Source organism: Oreochromis niloticus, linkage group LG9, assembly GCF_001858045.2.
Source record: "Oreochromis niloticus isolate F11D_XX linkage group LG9, O_niloticus_UMD_NMBU, whole genome shotgun sequence".
Classification (NCBI taxonomy): Eukaryota; Metazoa; Chordata; class Actinopteri; order Cichliformes; family Cichlidae; genus Oreochromis; species Oreochromis niloticus.
Window position 1 is genome coordinate 14,376,136 of NC_031974.2, and position 22,127 is coordinate 14,398,262.

Here is a 22,127-nt window from a genome sequence, read left to right on the forward strand (position 1 = left end):
GTTTGCTCTGTCCTACAGAGACAGGTGGGTGTTCCCGGGCTAAAACCGGCACTCACTCTGGGGTACAGTGCAGGCAGGGCTTCACTTCTTTCAGACTGGCTGGGCTGTGTTTGGTGAAGTAAACATGTGGTCTGGATCATAATTACTGTGGTGGGACTGTGAGAGGGATATTTGTGATACGTGTCAATTTGAGAGTTTGTGCGTGTGTGTATGTCTGTTCTACTGGTTGTGCGAAAATGAAAAATATTATTTTAAGACACAATCAAGGGTGTTGTCTGAGCACGATGATGATGATTTAAGGAGATGAGACGCTGACTTACCAAAACTTCCAGTTCGTTGCTGCCCAGGTCCAGCTGTTCCAGTTTCACCAGGAAAGAGAGCGACCTGTATCAAAGCACAACCGGTTACGTCACACAAATATGCACACTCAAAGAACAAAGAGCTCCAACTCAAACGGGTAACAGCATACCATTCATTCACATGTAGTGATGTACGTTCGTAAACCTGCTGTTACAAGTAACTCGTGGTGTGTGTCTTTCCCGAAACTTCTACAGTAATTGACAGGTAAAAGTAGCAGTGACAAAACACTGCAATGAAAAATGTGGAGAGTGAAATATGTATGTGTGGTATGAGCAGAGATGAAAAACTTACGTGGGCAGAGACTTCAACAGGTTCTCCCTGAGCTCCAACGTCACCAGGTTGGCCAAACTACAAAAGCAGGAATGGCAGAGAAAACGAGGCACATAAATGAAGAGAAAGAAAATAAATGAGGGGCAGGAGTTGGCAGGTGAGGAGAATAAAGGATGGGGGAGGAAGAGAAGGGAGAGGAGAGGCAGGCTGGTTAGTCAGATGGTGGGTCTGTTCGTCTGGGCTCCCAGGCGTGGTGAGGGACTCTTCCATCTGTCTGAGAACAGCAGTGGCCTGCAGCCTGGAGACCAGCCTCCTCAGAGCACATCGGTACTCCTCGAGAACCTGCACGCTCACTTTATTCGTGCACATGTCTAAATCTCAGTGGCCACGGGCTACAGTTGCCCCTTTTTGCGACCTTTAAGCACTTAAGTTCTCAACCTTAGACCTGTGAATTTTCACTAAAGTGTGCACAGTGACTGCTGCACCCTCTGCTTTTGGCACAAAATAAGGAAATTTGCCAAAGACAGATATCAGCAGCGATGTGTGAGGCGCCTCAAATCTTTAAAAAAAAAAACCCCCAAAAAACAAACAAGACCAAATATAAAAGATATAAAGACTCATTACTTTGCTGAAACATCAGGATTTATTTTCTTCTTCTTTTGTTTAGAAATGGATCGTTAAGCTGGCTTTATGGTAGAATATAGGCAGCCCTGTAATCAGACAGGTTTTAAACTTGATGTGACCAAGTGGGGTCACTTTTAATCCCAGCAGTTTATTTATACATGTAGTTGCAATATCTTAATGATAAAAATGTCCAAGTCTACTTTTCCTACAATTTTTTACAGTGTTTTGTTCTTCATCCCATTACCCATTTGTCCCACTTCTAATCACTACATTGTAAAGTTTTGCAGTGAACCATGACTAGCGTTGCTTTAACAAGATTTATAATTGTAGAAGCCTCGAGGGTGGATAGTTTATGCTCAGAGTGAAAAATGAAATCAGCTCAACAGACATATGAGTCAGTTTAACACCATATATATAAAAATGATTGAAAGCCATAATTAATTACGCTAGAACTGTTTAGAACATCTGTGACAGATAAAGGAAACAACATGTGCACAAAAAAGAACCATTAAAAAAAAAAAAGAAGTAAAAACATTCATGTATATTAAATTAACCTCTCTGTCACTTTAGTCAGTAAAACTGTTTGGTTGCCTTAGGGCCTAAATGGATCATAGTAAGAATGCTCTGTATTTAACGTCAAATTAAAGCGTGTCAGTAAAGTGTACATGTCTGGCCCCTTGTGGGATTGTCATTTTCCAACATGGAAAGTTTGATGGTTTCCATGCAGCAGTTTCCATGCAGCAGTGCCTGTGCGAAGCCAGTTCAGCCTCGCTGACGTCTGAGAACTGGTCCCACATTGCAGCAGGTCTGAGAACTAAATGTGATGCAGCAAAATTTGGGGTAATATTGAAAGAAAGTAATTGTGGACAGATCCTTCAGGCTTCAGTGATTTCTTGGGGAACCCTTCCTGTTGCCACTGACATGGCCCCGGTTCATCCTGAACACAAGAATATTTGGTTTTGGTTTCAATTTAGTTTAGCCTTCCCCAAAGGGAAGCTCTCCAGGCTTGTAATAATAAGATAACTATTGTGATCTTGTAAGTTCGGTTTCCTTTCCTTTTGCATAAAATAAATTTTTCTTTATCTGATAGCCAGCAATGGCAGAAAAGTGCACACTTACATAAAGTACAGTAACACAACACTTACTGTCAACTATTGGCGCAACCAACCATGCATACATTCACAGCCACCCCTCATTCCCGAAAGCCAATTTTAAGCCAGGAAATACCCTGATCTGTGGTTCCAACTTTCCATTCATGAGTTTTTTTGTGCTTTGCCAACTACCAGCTTGTTGGCACTGGTTGTTTTTCAGTAAAAAAGGAATGAACCTGGCTCTAGATTAGGCACCGGCATCGGCACAGTGCTGGAAAGAGGACAAAGGGGCCTTTCACAACGTCCCAGACCAGGAGCAAGATTTTTCATTTACAATAAGATAAAAGATAGCCAATGCTCCCACTTGCGTCAGCGTTGCTTTTATTTTTTTCTTAATCTAAGCAAGAGGAAAAACAGTCTGAAAAAAACTAAACAAAAACAACCCTTTCAACTTATCAGATTGTCTACTATGAGCCATAATGAGCGTGTACATACTTTCCAATGTCGTTGGGCAACGTCTGTAATGACACATCATTGAGGGCCAGGTGAGCGAGCGCTCGGAGTTGAGTGAAACCATCCGGCAATCTGAGGCGGAGAGAGAGAGGAAAATGGTGTGTCTGTTAGGTTTTTGTTTTAATGGCAACAGCCAACTCACACTGACTACTAGCCCTCCACATCTGTTAAAGAAATCAGGATCAAAGTTTCTGCCAGCTGTTCAATTGCTTTTCCATAGTAGGAATGGAGAGATATTGATGACAGGGGGTAAGAAGATGATGAAAGTGAACGGGGCTATAATGGGAATTAACTGGTATCCTGGTTAAGTCAAACGGTAGTAAGCACGCAAAACAATGATCAGCTCCAGACATGTGTTCATTTACTGTTCCTAATCCTTACTTAGCAGTGAAACGAGCGTCACACTCCACAAACTCAATATACTGTTTACATGCACACACACGAACCATTACAATATTTAAAAGTTCAGTTCACTGCACACTTAGCAAAGTAATTAGAGCAAACAAATGACACTCACGCTTCGTTTTGTCTGTCAAAGCAGTGTTGCCCCCACAACTCTGCTCTCGTTACTGTATCTGGGAATACCCCATTCTTATATTTTCCCACACTGATCATAAAAAATGATGGGCTGTTGAAATGCACTTACCTGGAGAGGGGGTTTCCACTGAAGTCTGCAATCTCCAAGGCCTTGCAAAACTTAATGCTCTCTGGGATCTCAGAAATATCTGCAGGAGAAAAAGAGGAGGAGGAGGAGGAGTCAGCGTTGTGGATGCACAGATGTGGATCGTGAAACGAGCTGATGCTATAGAGCGAATGATTTTAAAAAGTTCTTCATAACCACAACCAGATGCCAAAGAGTCAGAGAAGTCAGAGAAAAGAAAATGAGAGAAAAATGAGACACAACGTTTTTTTTGCAGAGGTCAAAGTGTAGTAGTATATCTTGATTTTCTCAGGGATGCACTGATTGTGAAGATCTGGGCCAATAGTGGTGATTAAAGACAAATGTACATGTGTGTGTTTCAGCTAATTCACGTGATTTTTGTTCTTATTAATGACCATTTAGAGTCAGAGAACCAAATAATTATTTATTATGAAATAATATCTATCCTTTTTCAAAGTCTTTCAGCTCTTCATCGCATGAGCTTTGAAAATTTAGTGCAAAATTAATTTAACTTAACAGCTCAGTCAACAGGGCTGATATCGGTGACAGTTCTAATAGTGTGGTGTAATTTTTATTTTTATATTTGCCATTTGCATTTTGTTTTCACTTTCTTTTTTCAATTAATTTTAGTTTCATTAGGTTTCAAAACTAGATTTGCTTGTTTCAGTTTCAGTTTTCAGTCATGTTTTATTGCTTAATATTTAGCCTTTATTCTTTTATTAAACTTTTTATGATTTTGATATAATAAGCACTTGTCAAGGGAAACACCTTTTCAAAGCAAGTGACTTATGTTTACACAGAGATCTCAGTCTCAATAAAAATAAAAACACTTCTTATGGTGGCAAAAATAACCAAATGAACATAGATTAAAACTAAGGTGAGCACACAATATCATATCAGTTATGCCTCAGTCACACTAAAAGACTTCTTTGTGGCTAGGGTAAAAATCTATGGTTGTCCAAAGACTGCATTTAATGTTTGAGATTGTGTACAAGTAGTTGTGGTGACCAACTGGTTGCCCACAGGTTGAGTGTGCGACACCCACGAGCAGAATCTGGGCGAACACTTTTGATACACAGGTAATCGCGATTCTATTCAGACTAACTGCAATCACTCATAGATTGCTGAGGGTTTGCAAATGATTTTTGTCTAATTAATAAACGCAAACAGGTCGGCAGCATGGTGTAATCAATCCAAGCCAGTCTGCGCCAATCAGTGCAACTTGTCTGGGACGTCTCTTTGTGATTGAGACTTTGGTCAGCTGATTGAAACTGGTGTATTTTTATTATATTCCTATATAAAAACAAGACTGCCGAGTGCCTTTTTTGAATTTGTTTCAAACCTATGAGATTCTGGCAAGACTTTAAATGTAAGAAGTAACTATGTGTTTTTGTGTGTGCAGAGAGCAACAGATTTGCAATTTTCACCAGTTCATTGCACTTACTCGCCGTATTTAACAATTTACATGTAACTGCCAAGTTGATCCCATTTAATCGCAGACTGACTCTTTCTTATTGTCATTTTATCTGTCTAAACACACCAGCTCTGAAGAAGGCAGCTGACTGTGCATGGCCACAAACCTGTTCCCCATCTTCAGAGCAACATTTAAAGTCCATCACACACAGCTGCAAAAAATTTAGTTCAATAATTTGAATTACATCAGTTACATTTGATACTTATATCTGAATCTAACTGCATTATATTTCCTGATTATAAAGACAGAGAGTATTGTGTAATACTATGAAAACCACACCCCCAACAAGGGAAAACAATCAACATGCAACAATGGGCTGAAACACTAACAAAACACCTAAAGCTGACTAAAAACATTAAGTCAGAGGATTATTTTAGTAGCCTATATTTAGTACAATACAGTCAGTGGAAAGCCACAAACTTTTTCCCCTGGGGTGTGGGTGGGTGGCACTTGATTGCAGCCCGTCTCTCTAGTAAAATGCATGACCAAAGATAAAGAAGGAATTAAAGATAGAGAAAATTATATAAAATAAAGTTGCAGCCAGATGGTGTGCACACTTCTATTGCCGTATATAAACTGGACTTAGCATCTAAGGTATTGCGCAAAGTAAAAAAATAAATAAATTAATAATAGTATTTTATGATTAAAACAATGGTTCTTTGTGTAAATACTATGTTCAACGGATGCCAAAAAGCATGTCATGTTTCGTACCAACACAGAGCATGTCCACCTTCGGAGTCAGCATGTAGTAAACTAGCTGAAATAAATGCTCAGGTATGAGTCATCAAACCGACTGTTCACAGTTTAAACGTGAATGAAAGCGAGCCGTTCACCTGCTCCCATCCACCCGAGGTCTTACACAGCTAACCACCTCTCTCGATACCTGCAGCAAGACTCCATCAACAGTTATTTTAAGGTTTCAGTTACTAAACCTTTTGCAGATTTGTTGTCATAAGCTAAAATATAAGTCTACTAATAATTATGCTGTAATATGATGAACTAAGTTGGAAGTATATAATCATATTAATTTTGGGGCAAATGATTAAAATTTTACATGGGACCAGCAGAAAGTCTCATCTCCTGGACACTGTAGTTGCCACCCTGAGAGTACGTCACAGCCCTGCTGAAATTGGTGCCTTCCAGAAGGCAGGTCAACGACGCCACCTTACCTTGATATTAAGAGGTAGCAAAATAGTTTGTACAGTGTCAAATAGCTTAAATGTTTACTTTACTCTTGGTTGCTTAGTCTAGTGCACATATAAAAAGGCAGGGAAGGAAATATGACCTAGTGGCATCATTGAGAAGTGTATTTTCACTACTGGATGCTGCAGGTGCACACTCAGAAATCCCTACAGAGCCAAGCAGCCAATCACATTTATCTGGCTCAGCACTGTCCTGCAGCAGGAGTGGGGAAGCAGACAGGCAGACAGATGGGAAAGGCCCTCACAGGCCACTGCACACTGCCTCCCCCCAGCACTTGATGCAGTGTGTAGCAGGGCAGATGTCTCCTATCTAACACAGAGACCTTTCTGCCACTACCACGGTGCTTGTATATGTGAAGTATTCAAGGACGTGGAAAGGGCAAGGTATTTGTGCGCATTACAGCAGAAAATAATATCGCTGGGCAAACTCAGATGTGGGTTTCACCTTGCCTTTCTGACTGAGGGCAGAATCAGCAGTTTGATTTGGATGGTTTAGTGAGAAATTCTGTTGTTTCCTCGTCATTTAGGCGTACATTTATAGATGGCTATCTGAATCTGGCACAGAGGGCTAGCTAATATTTAACTGATTTGGCCATGCTCTCTTTACACTGGGGTGCAAAAATTTGTTTCCACTGCATGCTGCAGGTTTTGCAGTGACAACGAAAGACTGCTGTCAGCCTGAAGCAAACTTAAAGATGTAAAATGCAAATGTAAAGATCGTGGAAAACTAATCCAGCAATTAATCTGCATACAGGCAGGTTTTATTTCTTAAATCTTCATCATGTTGTTAAACAGGGTAGTGGTGTATGGGAGAAGCTGGTTTTATTATGATTAGAGTAACAAGGGCTGCTGTTGTGAAGTCTAGAAAAGTGTTTTCTTTGACTTCACCTGGGTTCGCCATCTCAGGCACAGAGGCGCCTCTTCACAGCTCACTGTGTGTGTCAGAGAAAGGAGGCTTAAGCACGAGGCTGGACCGCTGATATGAAAAATAGATGCTTCTGGGCTTTAACTTTGTATTCTTTTTATTTCTACACATACTTGTGGTACGATTTACCATCAACATGCATCGATTTTTAGTCATCGATGCGAATAAAGCGCTTGTGCTGTCTGGCCATGTTGCCTTTGCAACCCCAATAAGACTAACTGCTTTATTTCACTAACCTCATACACTGACCCCAATTTAATACCATAAAGCTTAACTTAACTGAAGCTAATGTGACCCCTGCATCAGTACTTTCTGCATGTATAAAGAGCGCACATTGTGTCATAATCTGGAAGCTACATTCAGTGAAGGGTAAAAACTGTCAGTCCCATTGATATGAAGATGAGTTTTTCTTTGTTTAAAACCAACAGATTTGAACCTTTTAAGTCAAAGTCACTTCATTTAATGTGAAAATAAGTGGCTGGCAGCACAAAAACATAATTTTTTTGGTTAGCGAGGGGCTTCAAGGGTGAACACAACTGTCATTGGAGGAAACCTCATTATACAGTTGGCCAATGAACTTGCCCAATATGCAGTTCTTACTGGTCCTGGGCCATCAAGCCACTGGTTATGCCCTCCTGAGTCCTTTTACTTCATAATGTTTTCTATACTTTGCTAAGCAGTGGTGACTTTATTGTTTTAAGCTGTAAACTAAAGCCACTATCCCCATATGAGGATATACTTCAAAAAAAAAAAATATGTGTCAAAGGGTGGTTTTATGAGAGTTATGACAGATGGTTCACAGTGAGCTTGTACCGTTCCTGGAGATGTCCAGTTCCACCAGTTGCATGAAGTTAGCCACCTCAGGCGGGAGTCTCTGGATCTCATTGTCGCTCAGGCCGAGTTTCCGGAGGTTCAGTAGTCTGAAGAAAGGCTGTAAACACACATTAAACAGCATTAGTCAGAATAACTCTTTCAATCAGGCTCAGCTTAATGCACAAGTAGCAGGATGATAGCATTTGAGAATTAATGATCAAAAAAATCTCCTAACGATTTCAGTCCCTGGATTAACTGATGTACTAGTTGTTTCAGCTTTATTAATGTTCCTTTTTAGACCAGGAGTAGTAAGAGCAATGCGAACTCATATAAAATTAAGAGCTGATGATGGTCCACATACAGCCTCAGGCACATCCACAATTTAGTTATGATTACAGGGCTCAATTAACGATTCCTTTCCTTATTGATTAATCTACTGATTACATCAACAGCAAACCTGAAACAAGGTCAAAGGTCTGGCAGCAATCCCAAAAATAATACTGCCTCTCTTCAAGGAAGTCTTAACCCTCCCTGAAGGATGGTAATAAAAATATTTTCCAACCAGTTTTTGTTTTTAAAATGGAGTTGCGTTTTTGATTATCAAATTACAGGAAAATGCAGAAACTTCTGTTAAGTAAGGTAACACAGACTCTTTAAGTTAACTATACCAGCACAAAGGCACATTATGAGAAAGGAAAACCCTGTGTGGTGATACAAAACAAAAGATAAGCAGATTAGTGTTTTTGTGGCACAAAAATTGACACACAAGATAAGTAAATGACTCCAACAAACCCCTAATAGATAAATCAGTTCATTGTTTTGGTGAAAATACCTACAAACCATTCCAGTGTTTCTTAAGTGTTGTTGACATTCCTCTCTGCCCAACCATAAATTCAACATGAAACATCCTGTATGTGCAAAAGAGGGCAGCATCTAAACAACTGTTTTGTTTTGTTTTTTTAAAGGGGGTGGGGATTAAAATCCATCCATATATTCTCAAAAAAAAAATATTCCTCCACACCATGGCAACGGCAGCCAAACAAAGTGGCTTTCGTTCGCAGAGCTGGGAAGAGTGCTGCGGCTGTTGCCGTGCCAAGTGCTTTCACAAGAGCCCGGTTGTTGGAGAGGCGAGCGTTCAGAAACATTCCTCCGCCAGCCGCACTGTGTGCGTGTCATCTGCTGCTCAGATGGACAGACAAGACAAGCTGGCGAGGAGCAGCAAGAGTAACAGGACAGAACTATGCAGTTATTAACCCCTCAATCAGACCCGGATTGTGCGGCCCACAGAGGATCCACTGTCCACCCTGTCAACAGTCCCATCAACTGCTCGGACACTGCAAGGGAGGAACAGCCTTCAGGAACTTGCCGACTAAAGCATCTTGGAGAAGGAATTTGTATAAACTCATTCTTCGGGGATGTTTTTCTGAACATAGAGTGCACTCACGTCCGCAAGCTCGGAGACTCGACCTTAATTCAAATTAAACCTCAAGCCATCAGCAGCATCTTCTGCTGAAAACAACCTTTGTGTTTCAGTCACCAATCATTCATTTACTAGACTGAAAAATCCAAACAATTTCTAAGCTCTTCCTTCTCCACTGGGGATTAAAGATTTTTAAAAACCTGCTTACGCTACGGCTTCCGAACCATTGCATAAACATGAAATAAATCAGATAGCGCCAAATCTTCTTTTATGTGTATTATGAGGATTTTGTCTGACATAAGTGTAAAAACAAACATCCCGAGAGAAAGCTCTGTGTTTAAGCTTGTGTTCAGCTCCACTGATTTCCTCAATGACAGACACTTCCTGATAACTAGCAATGCGTTTCGTTTGGCAGGGGTTAACAGGCATTTATACCCCAAAAATTTGGCTTGTCTTTTGTTGGCAGCGCAATGACGGGCTCGTCGGTACTTTCCAAAATTCTGATTGGAAGTTCCCCACCTGATGGCGAGTGAAATGGGAGGAGAATATAAACAGAGAAAATAAACAGAGAGTGGGCGTTGGCTCATTGAGGAGCAGGTGAGAGGGATCAGATGGCAGAAACAAGAAAGAGGAGCTGAAAGGTGATCATGTGACCAGGTAACCATGTGCAGGAGCCAGGTGGGAACCAGCCTCTGGGAGGGGAGGAGGAAACCTTACTGGGCAGAACAGGTGAAACTTAATGAAGAAAACCCCCTCAAGGTGGTGTTAGAACCCCCACACTTGAACTTGTAAACCATCTTTTACATCCATACTTATCCGGAGTTTTTAAGCTCCGGGAGGGAGACGACACTACAACTAATGGTTACTGGAAGCTTTCTTCTCCACACTTGTTACCCAGAGTTTAATCAATAAGGAGAGCGTAAGTGCCAACACTCCAACGCCCTCCTGTTTATCCATTACTCACAGTAAAATCCTGGAATTTGCATTGCTCTCAGTGTTTATTTGGAATAATTGGAACACACGCATCAACAGGTCTCATGCATTTACCTCACAAGTTACCAGAGTTCCCAATGAATGTAGTCTACATACACAGTCCATACCCTCCGTGCTATATTACCCCATCTGTCACTGCAACCAGATCCAGATGAATAACTTATAAATAAAATGTTGTAAACAAAAACAATAACAAGAACAACAAAAAATCTGCTCTTGAATGCATCTAATTTCAGAACAGCTAATAAATGTCAGCTCCTTCAATGAGACCTGGGTCTGATGTCTTTGACGCTTCCACCATGACTGATCTATTTTCAAATCAAACACTGGAAAACAAGCAGTGTCATACGGGTCAATGGGTCATCAGGAATTACAAGTTGTGTACCCACACCGTCTCTTCAGCACAGCGTGGCAGTCTGTTCAGTTACTTCAGTGGGATTCGCAGGACTGCAAATATGTACGTGACGGTAACTATTTCTAGAGCGAGATGACACACTGGTGACAACGAGACCAGTGTGATGCTTTTCTTTTACGACTTTGCAACCAGAGTGTTTTAATGAGGCTCTGACAAGAGCTGTTTGTACAAGGAAGAGAGTGAAGCTGTGAAAAGGAGGATGTTTTACTGCATAGATGCAGGGAGTGAAGGGGGGCAGACCACAGGCGTCAGCAGAGGGCAGTGTGGCAGTGCGGGGTGTCAGAACACTTATAGTAATATGCAGCATATCAGTCAATACAGCCCGCTTTCAAGTTTCACTTGTGCCTACAGAAAAACATTAAAACCAGAAACAGCAGCCAAGCCTAAGAAACGCAGAAGGTTAAATATTGATTTGATCAGGACGTCTCGTTCAGCAGTCAGGTCAGTTTTTATTGGAGGCACGATGTCACAAACACAAAATAGAAGGTAACTGAAACAGGAACAGAAGGTAAACTACACATGCTGGACTTCATTAGTTATGAAACAAACACATGGATGCGTTTAGGTTTAACTGACTTTTGATCAGCCTTAAAAAAAAATAAATAAATAAATAAAAACAACCAAACAAAAAAAAAAACCTCTCGCCTAAAACCTGAAGGCGAGTTTCCTCTCTGTCATGGTTTGTTTTGGGTTTTTTTTTTTTTCCCCTTTTGTGGGTTTATGCTTTGCATTTATATTTTTGCACTGACTTGTCTCGACAGGAAAGCACGTTTGGTCAGCCCCTGTTTTTAAATATGCTATATAGATAAAAAGTGACCCGACTGCATGCAAGTCAGTTATGAGAACTGACACAGCTGCACAGATGCAGTTGGATTCTGGTAAGATTTCACTAGTGGGAGGACTGGGTCTGTTTAACTTGGGTAAAATGTTTTGTGTGCCGTGTACTTATTCAGGAAATTCCTCATTCGTATAGAGTAAAATCAAACCTGGTCACCCTGCCTGCTATAGAGAGCAATGTATCTAACAAAAACAAACACTAAGCTAAAGGCATGCTGCCCTTCATTGCATGGAAACTCCCAAGATGCTTCGTCCTGTTTAGGTTGCATTGCACTCAGACGAGGGCTATGTGCCTCAGGATGTGTTTGGATGTGTTTGCACGCATGCTTGTTCATCACAGTCATCCTTTAGTCATACCAAAGGAGATCATGCTTTGTAGGTCTTTAACTCAGAGCACATGAATGTTTGCAGAGTATTATAGTCTTCAACACCGGTGTTGTTCGCACGGACTCTACATGGGCGAGTCACCCAGGATTATTTGGCAGCTAATTTTAGCATATTTAAATTTTTCCAGAACAATTTCACTTATTTTAAAAGTTTTTAAAAGTTCAGTCCCAGCAAGTCAGTGCCCTGGTGGTCTTCTTTATCATTCAGCTGCTTCAGTGTCTCGTCCCAAACTGCAGTCCACCATCCTGCATTGTCCTCATCTGGAGGGCCACTCCAGCTACTGTCCAGGACGGTGGAGCTAATTAGTTTGATCCTTTATTTTTTGGGTCAAAAAGTACTTGGCAAATAACTTATTTGCAGAGGAAAAATAATTACATAATTTATTTAAGAAGGAATAGCCCCATTGCCACAGTGCCCAAATCTGTGGAAACACTAAACCTCGCACTCCCAAGTTACAGTCCTCTGCTTAACCCACGCACCACTGCACAGACTCTGTCTACACAGCTATGATGTGATCTGAGGAAACACCTGCTATTGGCGAAGTCTCCCATTCCAAGCTATATTTTCTAAATCTTGAGAGTCCAGGAGTCCACTTCACTCTCAGACCACTCTAATTACAACATGCTTAAAGGTTATTATGAATTTCTTTTGTCTAATACTGTCAAAAATGTGTTGCATATTCCAGCTTCAGAACTCTGGCTACAGTAGTGAGACTATCTGGGCATTAAGGCAGCAGCCATGTGCACTGAAGAAGTCTTATATCTATGTGTAGAAATGTTTGTCAACCTCACTTAACTCCAAAGTAACCAATTAAAATGTGGCTACTTATACCATGAGGAAATCTGGGTGGACTGTATGTGCTTTGTATTAGTGTCGTTCCACCGTTAGACCAGCCCTGATGCTGCAGTGTTCCAATCAAGTGATTCCAGTTAGCTTTTAGTTTCCCTCCAATCCTGCCATCTGACTAAAGACGGAGCAAGCTGATCTACAAGCACGCACACAAAAACTTAATTCAACCTTCTTCTTTTTTTCAGGGGGTATTTGCACAGGGTCAGGGAGAAACTTCATTCTAAAAAAATGTCGGTTCATTGACTAAAAGCTACTTTTTAAAAACACATTTCAAGAAAATTAATTGTATTTCAGACTGAAGAAAAGTTAAGTAACAATCCAAGTCTTCAAAGCTGCGCTGAGGTCATTACATTGGCTTCCAATTAGTTTTTGACTTAGTTCAAAACTTGGGGACATCAATATGCTCTTAAGCTATGAAGCAACTCGACCCATCAGATTATCTGGACCCGGCCGTCTGGTTTTAAGCCCCTTTTTAAACTTTTATGCTCCAGGTTGGTGGAATGATCTTCTGAATCATGTTAAACCTATAACATTATGACTATTTAATTCAAAAATAAAAGCATACTCATTTAGTCTTTCTGTAGCCAAGCTGCTGGTCTTAAGTAATCATTTTAATGTTTGCTTTTAATAACTCTCTTACCAAGTCTCTGTTTCTTTAATGGATTTAACTTTCACTGTCATTATTTTTACTACACTATTGTTCCTTTTGTGTTGGTTTTTTCCATCAGTATGAAGCATTTTGCAAAAGTGCTATACAATGTAATGCTAAAGCTTTGTGGCAGCTCATTGTGCTTGACATTCGAATAAACTTTTTCTGGCTTAGTGCTAACTAAAACAAAAATATGCAACTGAACCCACTAGATCAGGTCTTAGCTTGCTTAAAAAAGGCACTTAATCAATGGATGTACATATTAAATCAACCCAAGTGTGCCAGAAAGAGGGAAATTACATACGGTCATTAAAATTCTCTTTAATGCACAACTGAAATTCCTATCCAAACATTCCTGAGCCCCCTAATCTCATGCCAAATCTGCCCTGTCAGCCTAGTCCTTATGTCCCCACTCTTCCAAACAGCCATTCCCTCTCAACACACACACACACACACACACACACACACACACACACACACACACACACACACACACACACACACACACACACACACACACACACACACACACACACACACACACACACACACACACACACACACACACACACAAAATCGGGTGAGGGGCTCAAAGAGAAGGGAGGGGAAAGCCCATGCTTTTGTGCTTTCCTGAACTCTTTCAGTGTCCGGGGAAATAAAAAGCTGAGAGGATCTGGTTGACTGAGTAACTTGGTCGGTCACCCGAGAGAGGCTCATTACTGGACGTTTGTCTCTACAGACAGCGGTGGCCATTGTTGTGGTATAAACTCAGTCAGTACATGAGTGGCTACAGACAGAAGGCCGCTCTCTAGCTCTCGTCCTCCTCGTATGTTTAGAGCTATATGAAGCTAAAAGCACCAACACCAGCAGGATTTCAATCTCGGTCATTTCAAGGCCAGTGCTAATGGAGCACATGGAGCAATGTTTGGGCTGCTCTGCAGGAGTAGGGGGAGGCGAGGCTTTGGCCAAAACTTCTACACATGAATGACGCCCTAACTGGTCTTTCTTCCCTCCGCCTTCCCACTGTTCCACCTCTCTGGGTTCCCTCCATTTTCCTTGGCAGAGGGACAAAGGCCAAACAGCCAGTCCCACACAGGGCTGTCAGTCACAGTCCAGCTCTAGCTGCTTCCCCCTCTTCCTCCGGCCCAGCCTGGGGATTCCTTCATTGTCCGAGAGGGCACCACAGAGAAGAAGAGGAGGGGGTGAAGACTTTAAAGGAGAAAGTGCTGAAAGATAACAAAAGAAAGGAATGACTAAGAAGGATAGAGAAGGCGTGTGGGGAGAACAGCACAAGGAGAAAAGGAAGATTGTGTGCAAAGTGGAGAGGAGAGAGCCGAGAGAAAGGGAGTGACGGTGGATTATTAATGAAGAATGGAGGGCAAACAATAGAGCCCCACAGTGCTCCGGACAGCCTGCACAACTAAGTGGGACAAAGACTTCAGCTACTGACCAAAAACATAATTCCAACGGACTACAGACACGCATCCTTTATCTCACAAATGAGTAATGGCATTTATTATGCAGTTTAGACTAGTCCACTCCGGTCTAAACACAGTGTGGAGTTTAATGCTCCCAGTGGCCTCACCAGAAAACCCACACACGCATCAGCCAACAATACAGCCATCCACCTACTCACAACTATAAACTATCATTCCACTTCCTCTGCTCTCACCCGGCATCTCCCACTCTGCGTGTCTGCGTGTGTCCCTCTGCATGTGTGAGAGACTGAAGCAAAATACACAAACACACCAGCACTACGCTGCAAATTTCATCTATGAATGGTCATGTGCATTTAATTTAAGATGGTACATCTAATTCTATTAACTCTCACAGAATCTGCAGGGAGCACAGAGAAAAGCGGCTGCATGTGTACATACGCCTTTGTTTGGCGTCATTTTAAAAACGGTCTGCATATGCGCTTGAGTGTTTGTGCTCCACTTAAGTGGTACTTTGAGCCATGACTACCCTTATCCGGCTCCAGCAGCTCCCCCGGGAGGGCTGAAAAGGCCACACAGAGAGAAGGGCGTGGTGACGGTGGTGTGGCTGACAGCATGACTGCCATCTACAGCGCTTACACCTGTCTAAGTGACTTTGATCAGTGTGGAGTGCAAACGCAACTGAAAGCCAGGCCAAGACATACCTGAGCCTGTGACCACTTACCAGCAGCTCTGAGCTAGTCATAAAAAAAAAAAAACAGGTAAAAAAATCCTCTCAATAAAAACTGCTTGGTCATAGAGCAAATAATATAGTGACGGTATCTGGGATGTCCTGGATCAAATATACAAATAAAGCCAATAAATATTTTCTTATTCATATCAATGTTCATTCTTTTTTGTGTGCTGGGCCCATTAAAGCTGTTTAAAACCTCGCTGTAATCTGTATTTCATAATCTCTTATTTGTCTTGCATCTTATTTATGTACTGTTGATTACTAACATGGAACAAACCTAGATTTCCCCCCCATTTAATACAAAGGCCTGTAAAGCTGTGTAAAGGTCTCCATAGTCACTGTGGACTACCAACCATGCTGGGCGCTTAAGCCGTTTTCACACATCAACCCCAGATAATGCCAAAATAATGAGATTGGGACATGGTTGCTCTTTCAGCAGAAGAAAGTTTGCCTCAGATGTGTTCTCCCTAGTGGAAACGCTCCTTTTGATTTAGAGGAGGGAGCTGCCTGGACAGAACAAGAAACGGCACCCACGCCCTCACCATGAGTTCACATGACAATCACCTGTGTTATTATGAGGGGAGCAACTGGACTCTGAACTAACATCAGGCAGGTTAAAGACGTCTGAATTGAGGACGTTTGCTCTCGCATGTGTAGTATCTAAAAGAAAACGATGTTTTGATTCACAAATGCCAAATATTTATTTTGTAATGAGAGTAATTTATTTTGTTTTGAGCGTGATATGCTTCCAATTGAAAGCAGGCAATTTAAAATCAAACTTTAAAATTATTTAAAATTTCTTTTTAAAAAGCTGCTCCTAGGCGTATTCTGTTCCACTTCATTTAAAGCTCAGCGGACACCAGGGAAGGTTTTGGTGATCAATTTTGACATGTGCTATTAACAGCAGAAGAGAATTAACAGAACAAGTGGCTGTATGTCACAGTTCCCCATTAAAACTACAAATTTCAACTGCCCTGATGTTGACCTGGTTTGTTTACAACTTCTCATAGCAGAGAGAGTGACACTGCAGCCCCAGGTGACATTTTAACAGATTATCCTGTTTATTAATCCTTTAACAGGTTAAAAGGATGTTAAAAGATTCATTAATTTAAACTAACTAGTATTTTGGTGCCTGCCAACAAGGTCAGGAATATTTACTTGTCGCCTTTACTTTCTCAATCCTTAAGCTTTCTTTGTAAATTCTGCAAGACTACCAAACTACTAAATCTATGTCCCAAACTAATAATCATAAAATCCTGGCATTGATAGTAATTTCTCTCTTCTTCCATCTGTCCTGTAGACAAAAAGCTCTGCTCCTTTTGCTGCCATGTTTTCTTCAGTGAGGACGAGTCAGTACAGATTCAGTGAGAGATGGACGGATGGGCGCAGCTGCCGGGGTTAGGGCTCGGAGGTAGTGCACGTACACAGTTTATGCAAGTGCATTTCGTTGTATGTATACAAGTAAAGTTGTGTATTTATGCTTTCTGCATCACTGCTTCCTTTGCCTGTACAAACAGGAGGGAACAGCTCAGGAGGAAAGAGGAACCCTCAACTGAAACAATGATCATGTGGCCCAACGTAAGAGCTCAACCCCTCTGCGTAGAAACAGCGCAGCCTGATGAGGTTTCTGCAAAGCCACTGTGAGTGCAAAGGCTTCTCCACAGTTTACATGGTAATAAATAACAGTGACGACAGGAGCTTTCCCCCCTTTGCCTCTGGGGAGAGCGGTTTAGTTTTGCCGAGTTTACACAGGACTTACGTCTGTGAGGATTGGCCTGGAGAGGACCAAATGTTCAGCACTTAGTTTCCTATTAGCCAGCTGTATCTGCCATCTCATGGCATCAACTGGTAATCTGAGAAATCTCTGTCCGTATGTGTATCTCAACAGCACTTAAACTTGACGGTTGTATTGCTGGGGACATGCACAAGTACAGTGTAGTTTGATGTCATAGGGATGAGCTCCTTTCATACTTTAGCTAAAAGTCATTCTCTGTTATCAGAGCTTTGCGCGTAGGAAAAAGACACACGTACTCAGAGTTTGTTTGTCTGTCTTTGTGAGCACATTCAATCGCAATAATGCATTCCTAAGCCTCTTACGCCCAAATTTAACCATTTCAACTAAGTCACAAGTCATATCCTAAACCTTATTCTAACTATAGGCTAAACTATAAAACAAGGTCTTAAACTTAAATATTAACAATATCGTTATTCTTTGCAAGACAGCATATGGCTCGACTTAAACACTGCTTTGTAGCTATGTAAAAATACACTGCTGTTTAGCTTCGCCTGAGCGACTCAAGTGTAGGGAAATAATAAATAAAATAGCATGACACCACATTATGTTACTGTAAAAGCTTATAGATAAGTGTTACACCAATAATGAGAGTGAGTGTGTGAGAGAGACGGGGTGGGGGTGGGGCGCTTTCAGTGGACACTGCCAACTCACTTGACCACAGTTTGAAGTCAAATCTTTTCTTTTGCAAACCTCCCGAAAAAAATATGTTCTTGTAGCTCAGGTGAAATACTTCCAAGCGGCTACCACTTTGCTATTTTCTGGATCCATGCTACATAAGCATGGTCTTGAATTGAACATACAACCAACAGATCAGCAGATTATTATTTAATCTCTTGTATTTTGTTATGTTTGGTTTCCTGTGACTAGTGGCTTAAAGTCATATTTGTACAGACGAGCATTTCTTAAGGAAGTTGCAACCCACAATGTGCCCATTCTACACAGCATTCACAATCATGCAAGCACAGACGTTTTATTCAGTGCATCCTCATAGCCTTTTATAGCAACTGCATGACTGCCTGCATGTGATGCAATTTACAGATTAAGAGTCATCTGTAAATTGAGCTATAAAACAAAAAACAAAAACAAAACAAAACAAACAGCAGAGACTCCAATCTGGTTCACGGGACAGCTTTAGAAAACTAAAAACAGTGCATAGATTTTGATGAGCCTTTTCTCATGTAAATTTTGATTTGTGATACTATATTCATTTTATTGAACTAGTTTGACTTTTCAAACTAGTAATTTCCTCAACTCCCAAGATAAATATAGCCTACATCTCATCTTTATCTTGTAACAGCTTCTGTCAACTGATGTAGACACAGAACTAAAGGAGGAAGATTGAGAGGGAACAGGTGGATGTGACATTGTGTGACTAAGAGGCTCCTCCACACGAATACACACAGATGCCTGCACTTCACTCGGACTATATTCTTGTTTTAACTGTAGAGAAACTCATTTAAAAGTAGTTTTATACCATGTTTGTAAGGAATTACAAATAAAGTGAAGAGGTGGGGGGCACTATTTCATCTTTTTTCCAGAGACAGATGTATAATGATGGGAAACAATGTGGCATGTGGCTCTCTTGGTCATGATTGCTTGGTGCAGCAAAGCGATTTCCAGTCGGCAGTATTTTTAAAAATAGACAAGTAATCCCTCCAGTGTTGCTGTATTGGTGGGCTAATTACCGCTTTGGTTGCTAAAAGTGTCACAGTGATAGAAAAGCTTCCACCAGCAGCTCTGGAACAACATGTGCACAACTTTATTAAAACAAACACAGAAATAGAAGGAACGAGAGTCCCGGTGCAGATTTGCAACCCAAACTCAAATTCAAAGCAGCAGCCAGCCTGAAAGCTTCAAACTTGGTCAGAGTGCTGCAGCTTGCTTTCATTAGATGCTTCATACAGCTCCTTTTCTACCAGACTGAATCAATCAATCACTACACTAATGCAAAACAGTCAATAACCTTATTGACAACATCCCACTTCTACATTACAGAAAGCAGGAAGCAATACCACAACTTTAAACTATAAAGTGCTATGTGCCAGAGGGAATGAGGAAACAGCTCCTCTAATGATGAGCCAAAACTAAAGGGTGTGGCTCCGTCAGCACCACGACAGCCTAGAAATGTAAATGATGGCTGGTAGGGCCGGTTCCCGGGGAGGTCAGAGCAAATCACGACCACAGAGTGAATGCAAAGCTAATAGGGTTGCTACCATTTTGTATTTTCTAATTTGTTTAGTTTGAATTTGTGTAGTCATAGTCTTCCTAATTATTATAACATGTCAGGTACAGATTTGTTTAGAAATATATTTCAATCAAAACAACTTTTTCTGACATCCCTTCCTCTGTCCAGTCGCAGGCTGTTCTTCATGATGACTGATGAGAGAGGGCTGTCAGATGATGCAGTTCATCTGAGCGCCCAGGCTATAAAAGCTGGCAAAGATGAACCACTCACACTCTCTTTTTTAACCTCAAAAAGACTTTTCTCCAGATATTTGGTTATTTATTGTTAGCATTCACTTTGAAGTAATGGTCTGAGATCCTCCACTATGCTCTCACACTGTAGGAATGAATGAGCACACAAGCAGATCAGTAGAGCCACCACCTCCACTCCCCTTTCCCTGACTTCATCACATGCTCTCTCATTTTCTCTGTGTTCCCACAAACATGACACAAAAAAACCAGAAGCCCTATTGTTTATAGTCCACAGAGGACGTTTGGGTCTTTCCTGGATGGGCAGGATCCGGTATGCGCTGCCTGTCTGCGTGCCTGCTCTCAGCTTGTCCCACAGTGGAGCTGTGCTTCAGCGGGGAGCATCAAGACAGCCGGCATCTCCGGTCCTGCACGGTTGACGTGTTGTGTATACAAGTAATGTTCTGGCTTGTTAGTATACTGTCAATACTTGCCACGAGCAAAACCTCATATCTTAAATGTATCTCAAAAGAACACTTCCTGTAGCTGATTGATTCACAGTGGAAGATATGTGGAAACAGAAAAAGAAACCTGTTCAAGAAGAAAATGCATGACTTATGTAGTGTAACAAGTTACTGGAAAACAGGACAATGAAAAATACTATCTCAACACTCAGTAACTACATGCAGCTCCTTAAGATTACTGCAACTGGGACAACATAGAGTACTACTCCTTTAAAAACTTAGTGTCAGTGTGCAGGAACAGCTTCGGTACAATTGAGTCATTGTGTGTGTCCAGGTTGTGGCCTCCCTGACAGTATCATGTGGCTCGGCGTCTATCGTTTTCCGGTAACAGTCTGGCTAGTCTCCCTCTCTCTACACATCTCTTTCAAGAATGTTCCCTGAGCATTTCAAACAGTGTTAATTTATTATTCTGTATATCTAATTGCCCGACTTTACAAGTTGCTACTGCCATTGCTAGTTGACATGCAAAAAAAATTAATAAAAAAATTAGACTATTCGGCTTTTACTAATATGGAACCCCAGTTAGCTGCTGTCTCTGATGCCTGCAACATACTAGGGCTACAGCCCTGACAGACGGCAGCACCTCTCTCTTTGTGACAGAAAGTTGTGAACAAGTAATTGTGTAAATTACTTGCTTGCAAGTTTCTCGCATCAGAGCAGACAGACACATTAACCACTCGACCAGAGCAATGCGTAACCACATTCTGCAGTGGCCTGTGGATGTTAACCTGCTTCTACTACCACTGCTAATTTTAGCCACATATTGCATGCGATATTACGTGTGCAGCGTTACACAGTGCAAAGAGTCACACATTTCAGCTAGCTTTTAAATATACACACATGCAAACACACATTACTTGTATTGACAATGTTTAAGCTCATCCACTAGATTGGGATCAATTCTGACCATTTTTGTTTTGGATTAGTTAGCAATTCAGATTTTTAACCTTTGTAAATGTTCTCTTTATTTTAATTTAGATGACGAAACAAGAGTTTTCCATCAAAACAGCCACTACTAGCAAACGATGTGTAAATAAGGCACTAAAAATTATATGTAAACATCCATTTTCAACTGTTCCTCCAGTTGGGATGTTTGATCCTATTCCAGCTGTCTTGGTGCAAAAGGTGGGATCCACCCTAGTGAGGTCACCAGTGTATCACAGCGCTAACACAGAAAGATGGACAATTCATCGTGCTCACATTCACACACATTTAAGGATAACCACTTAACCTAAGGTGCATCTCTTTAGACTGTGGAAAGAAATTGGAGTACTAAACTTGCACAGAGATGCCCTACATGTACACACTAAAAAGAGATCACCTTCATTTCACTTTCATATTTCATCTTTCAGAGAGAACAGCCCCATTTGCCATTAGTCTCCTCGTGGCCATTCCCTTGCCCTTATTTTGAAAGTGCAGTTGCTGCTAACCAGTTAGCCCGGTCCCCACTTGCTCCCTGGCTGGGTTGTTAAAGTTGCAGTCCTTGATGTCAGTTAGCCATTTCCACAGCAAGTTTCTCATCTATGGTGTCCAACTGTCCTATTTTATGTGAGGGTTCACATTTATACCCTTTTTACTCTGTCCTACATATCAAGTCAATCTCCCACATTTTGATCGAGTTTAAAATGCAAAAGTTAACTTAAGTCTCACAAGAACTGTGCCTCAAAAAGATGTGCTTATCTCTAGATTTCTTCCCTACTGAAAGGTAAAGATGATTAGCAGACAGCAAAGTGAAATTAAGTGT

The 22,127-nt window shown here is 41.2% G+C and overlaps 1 protein-coding gene across 6 annotated transcripts in view; it reads right to left on the minus strand.

Moving 5' to 3' along the window:
- The window catches only part of scrib (scribble planar cell polarity protein), a 78,567-nt gene that overhangs the window by 40,020 nt on the left and 16,420 nt on the right, over positions 1–22,127 (minus strand). For all 6 annotated transcript variants that reach the window (XM_025910147.1, XM_019363042.2, XM_025910149.1 and 3 more), the window contains exons 2-6: positions 7,934–8,051; positions 3,505–3,583; positions 2,841–2,930; positions 652–708; positions 321–384 (exon numbers count right to left, since the gene is read on the minus strand). In XM_025910147.1, the coding sequence (XP_025765932.1) occupies positions 321–384; positions 652–708; positions 2,841–2,930; positions 3,505–3,583; positions 7,934–8,051 (408 nt within the window). The remainder of the gene's footprint in view (positions 1–320; positions 385–651; positions 709–2,840; positions 2,931–3,504; positions 3,584–7,933; positions 8,052–22,127) is intronic.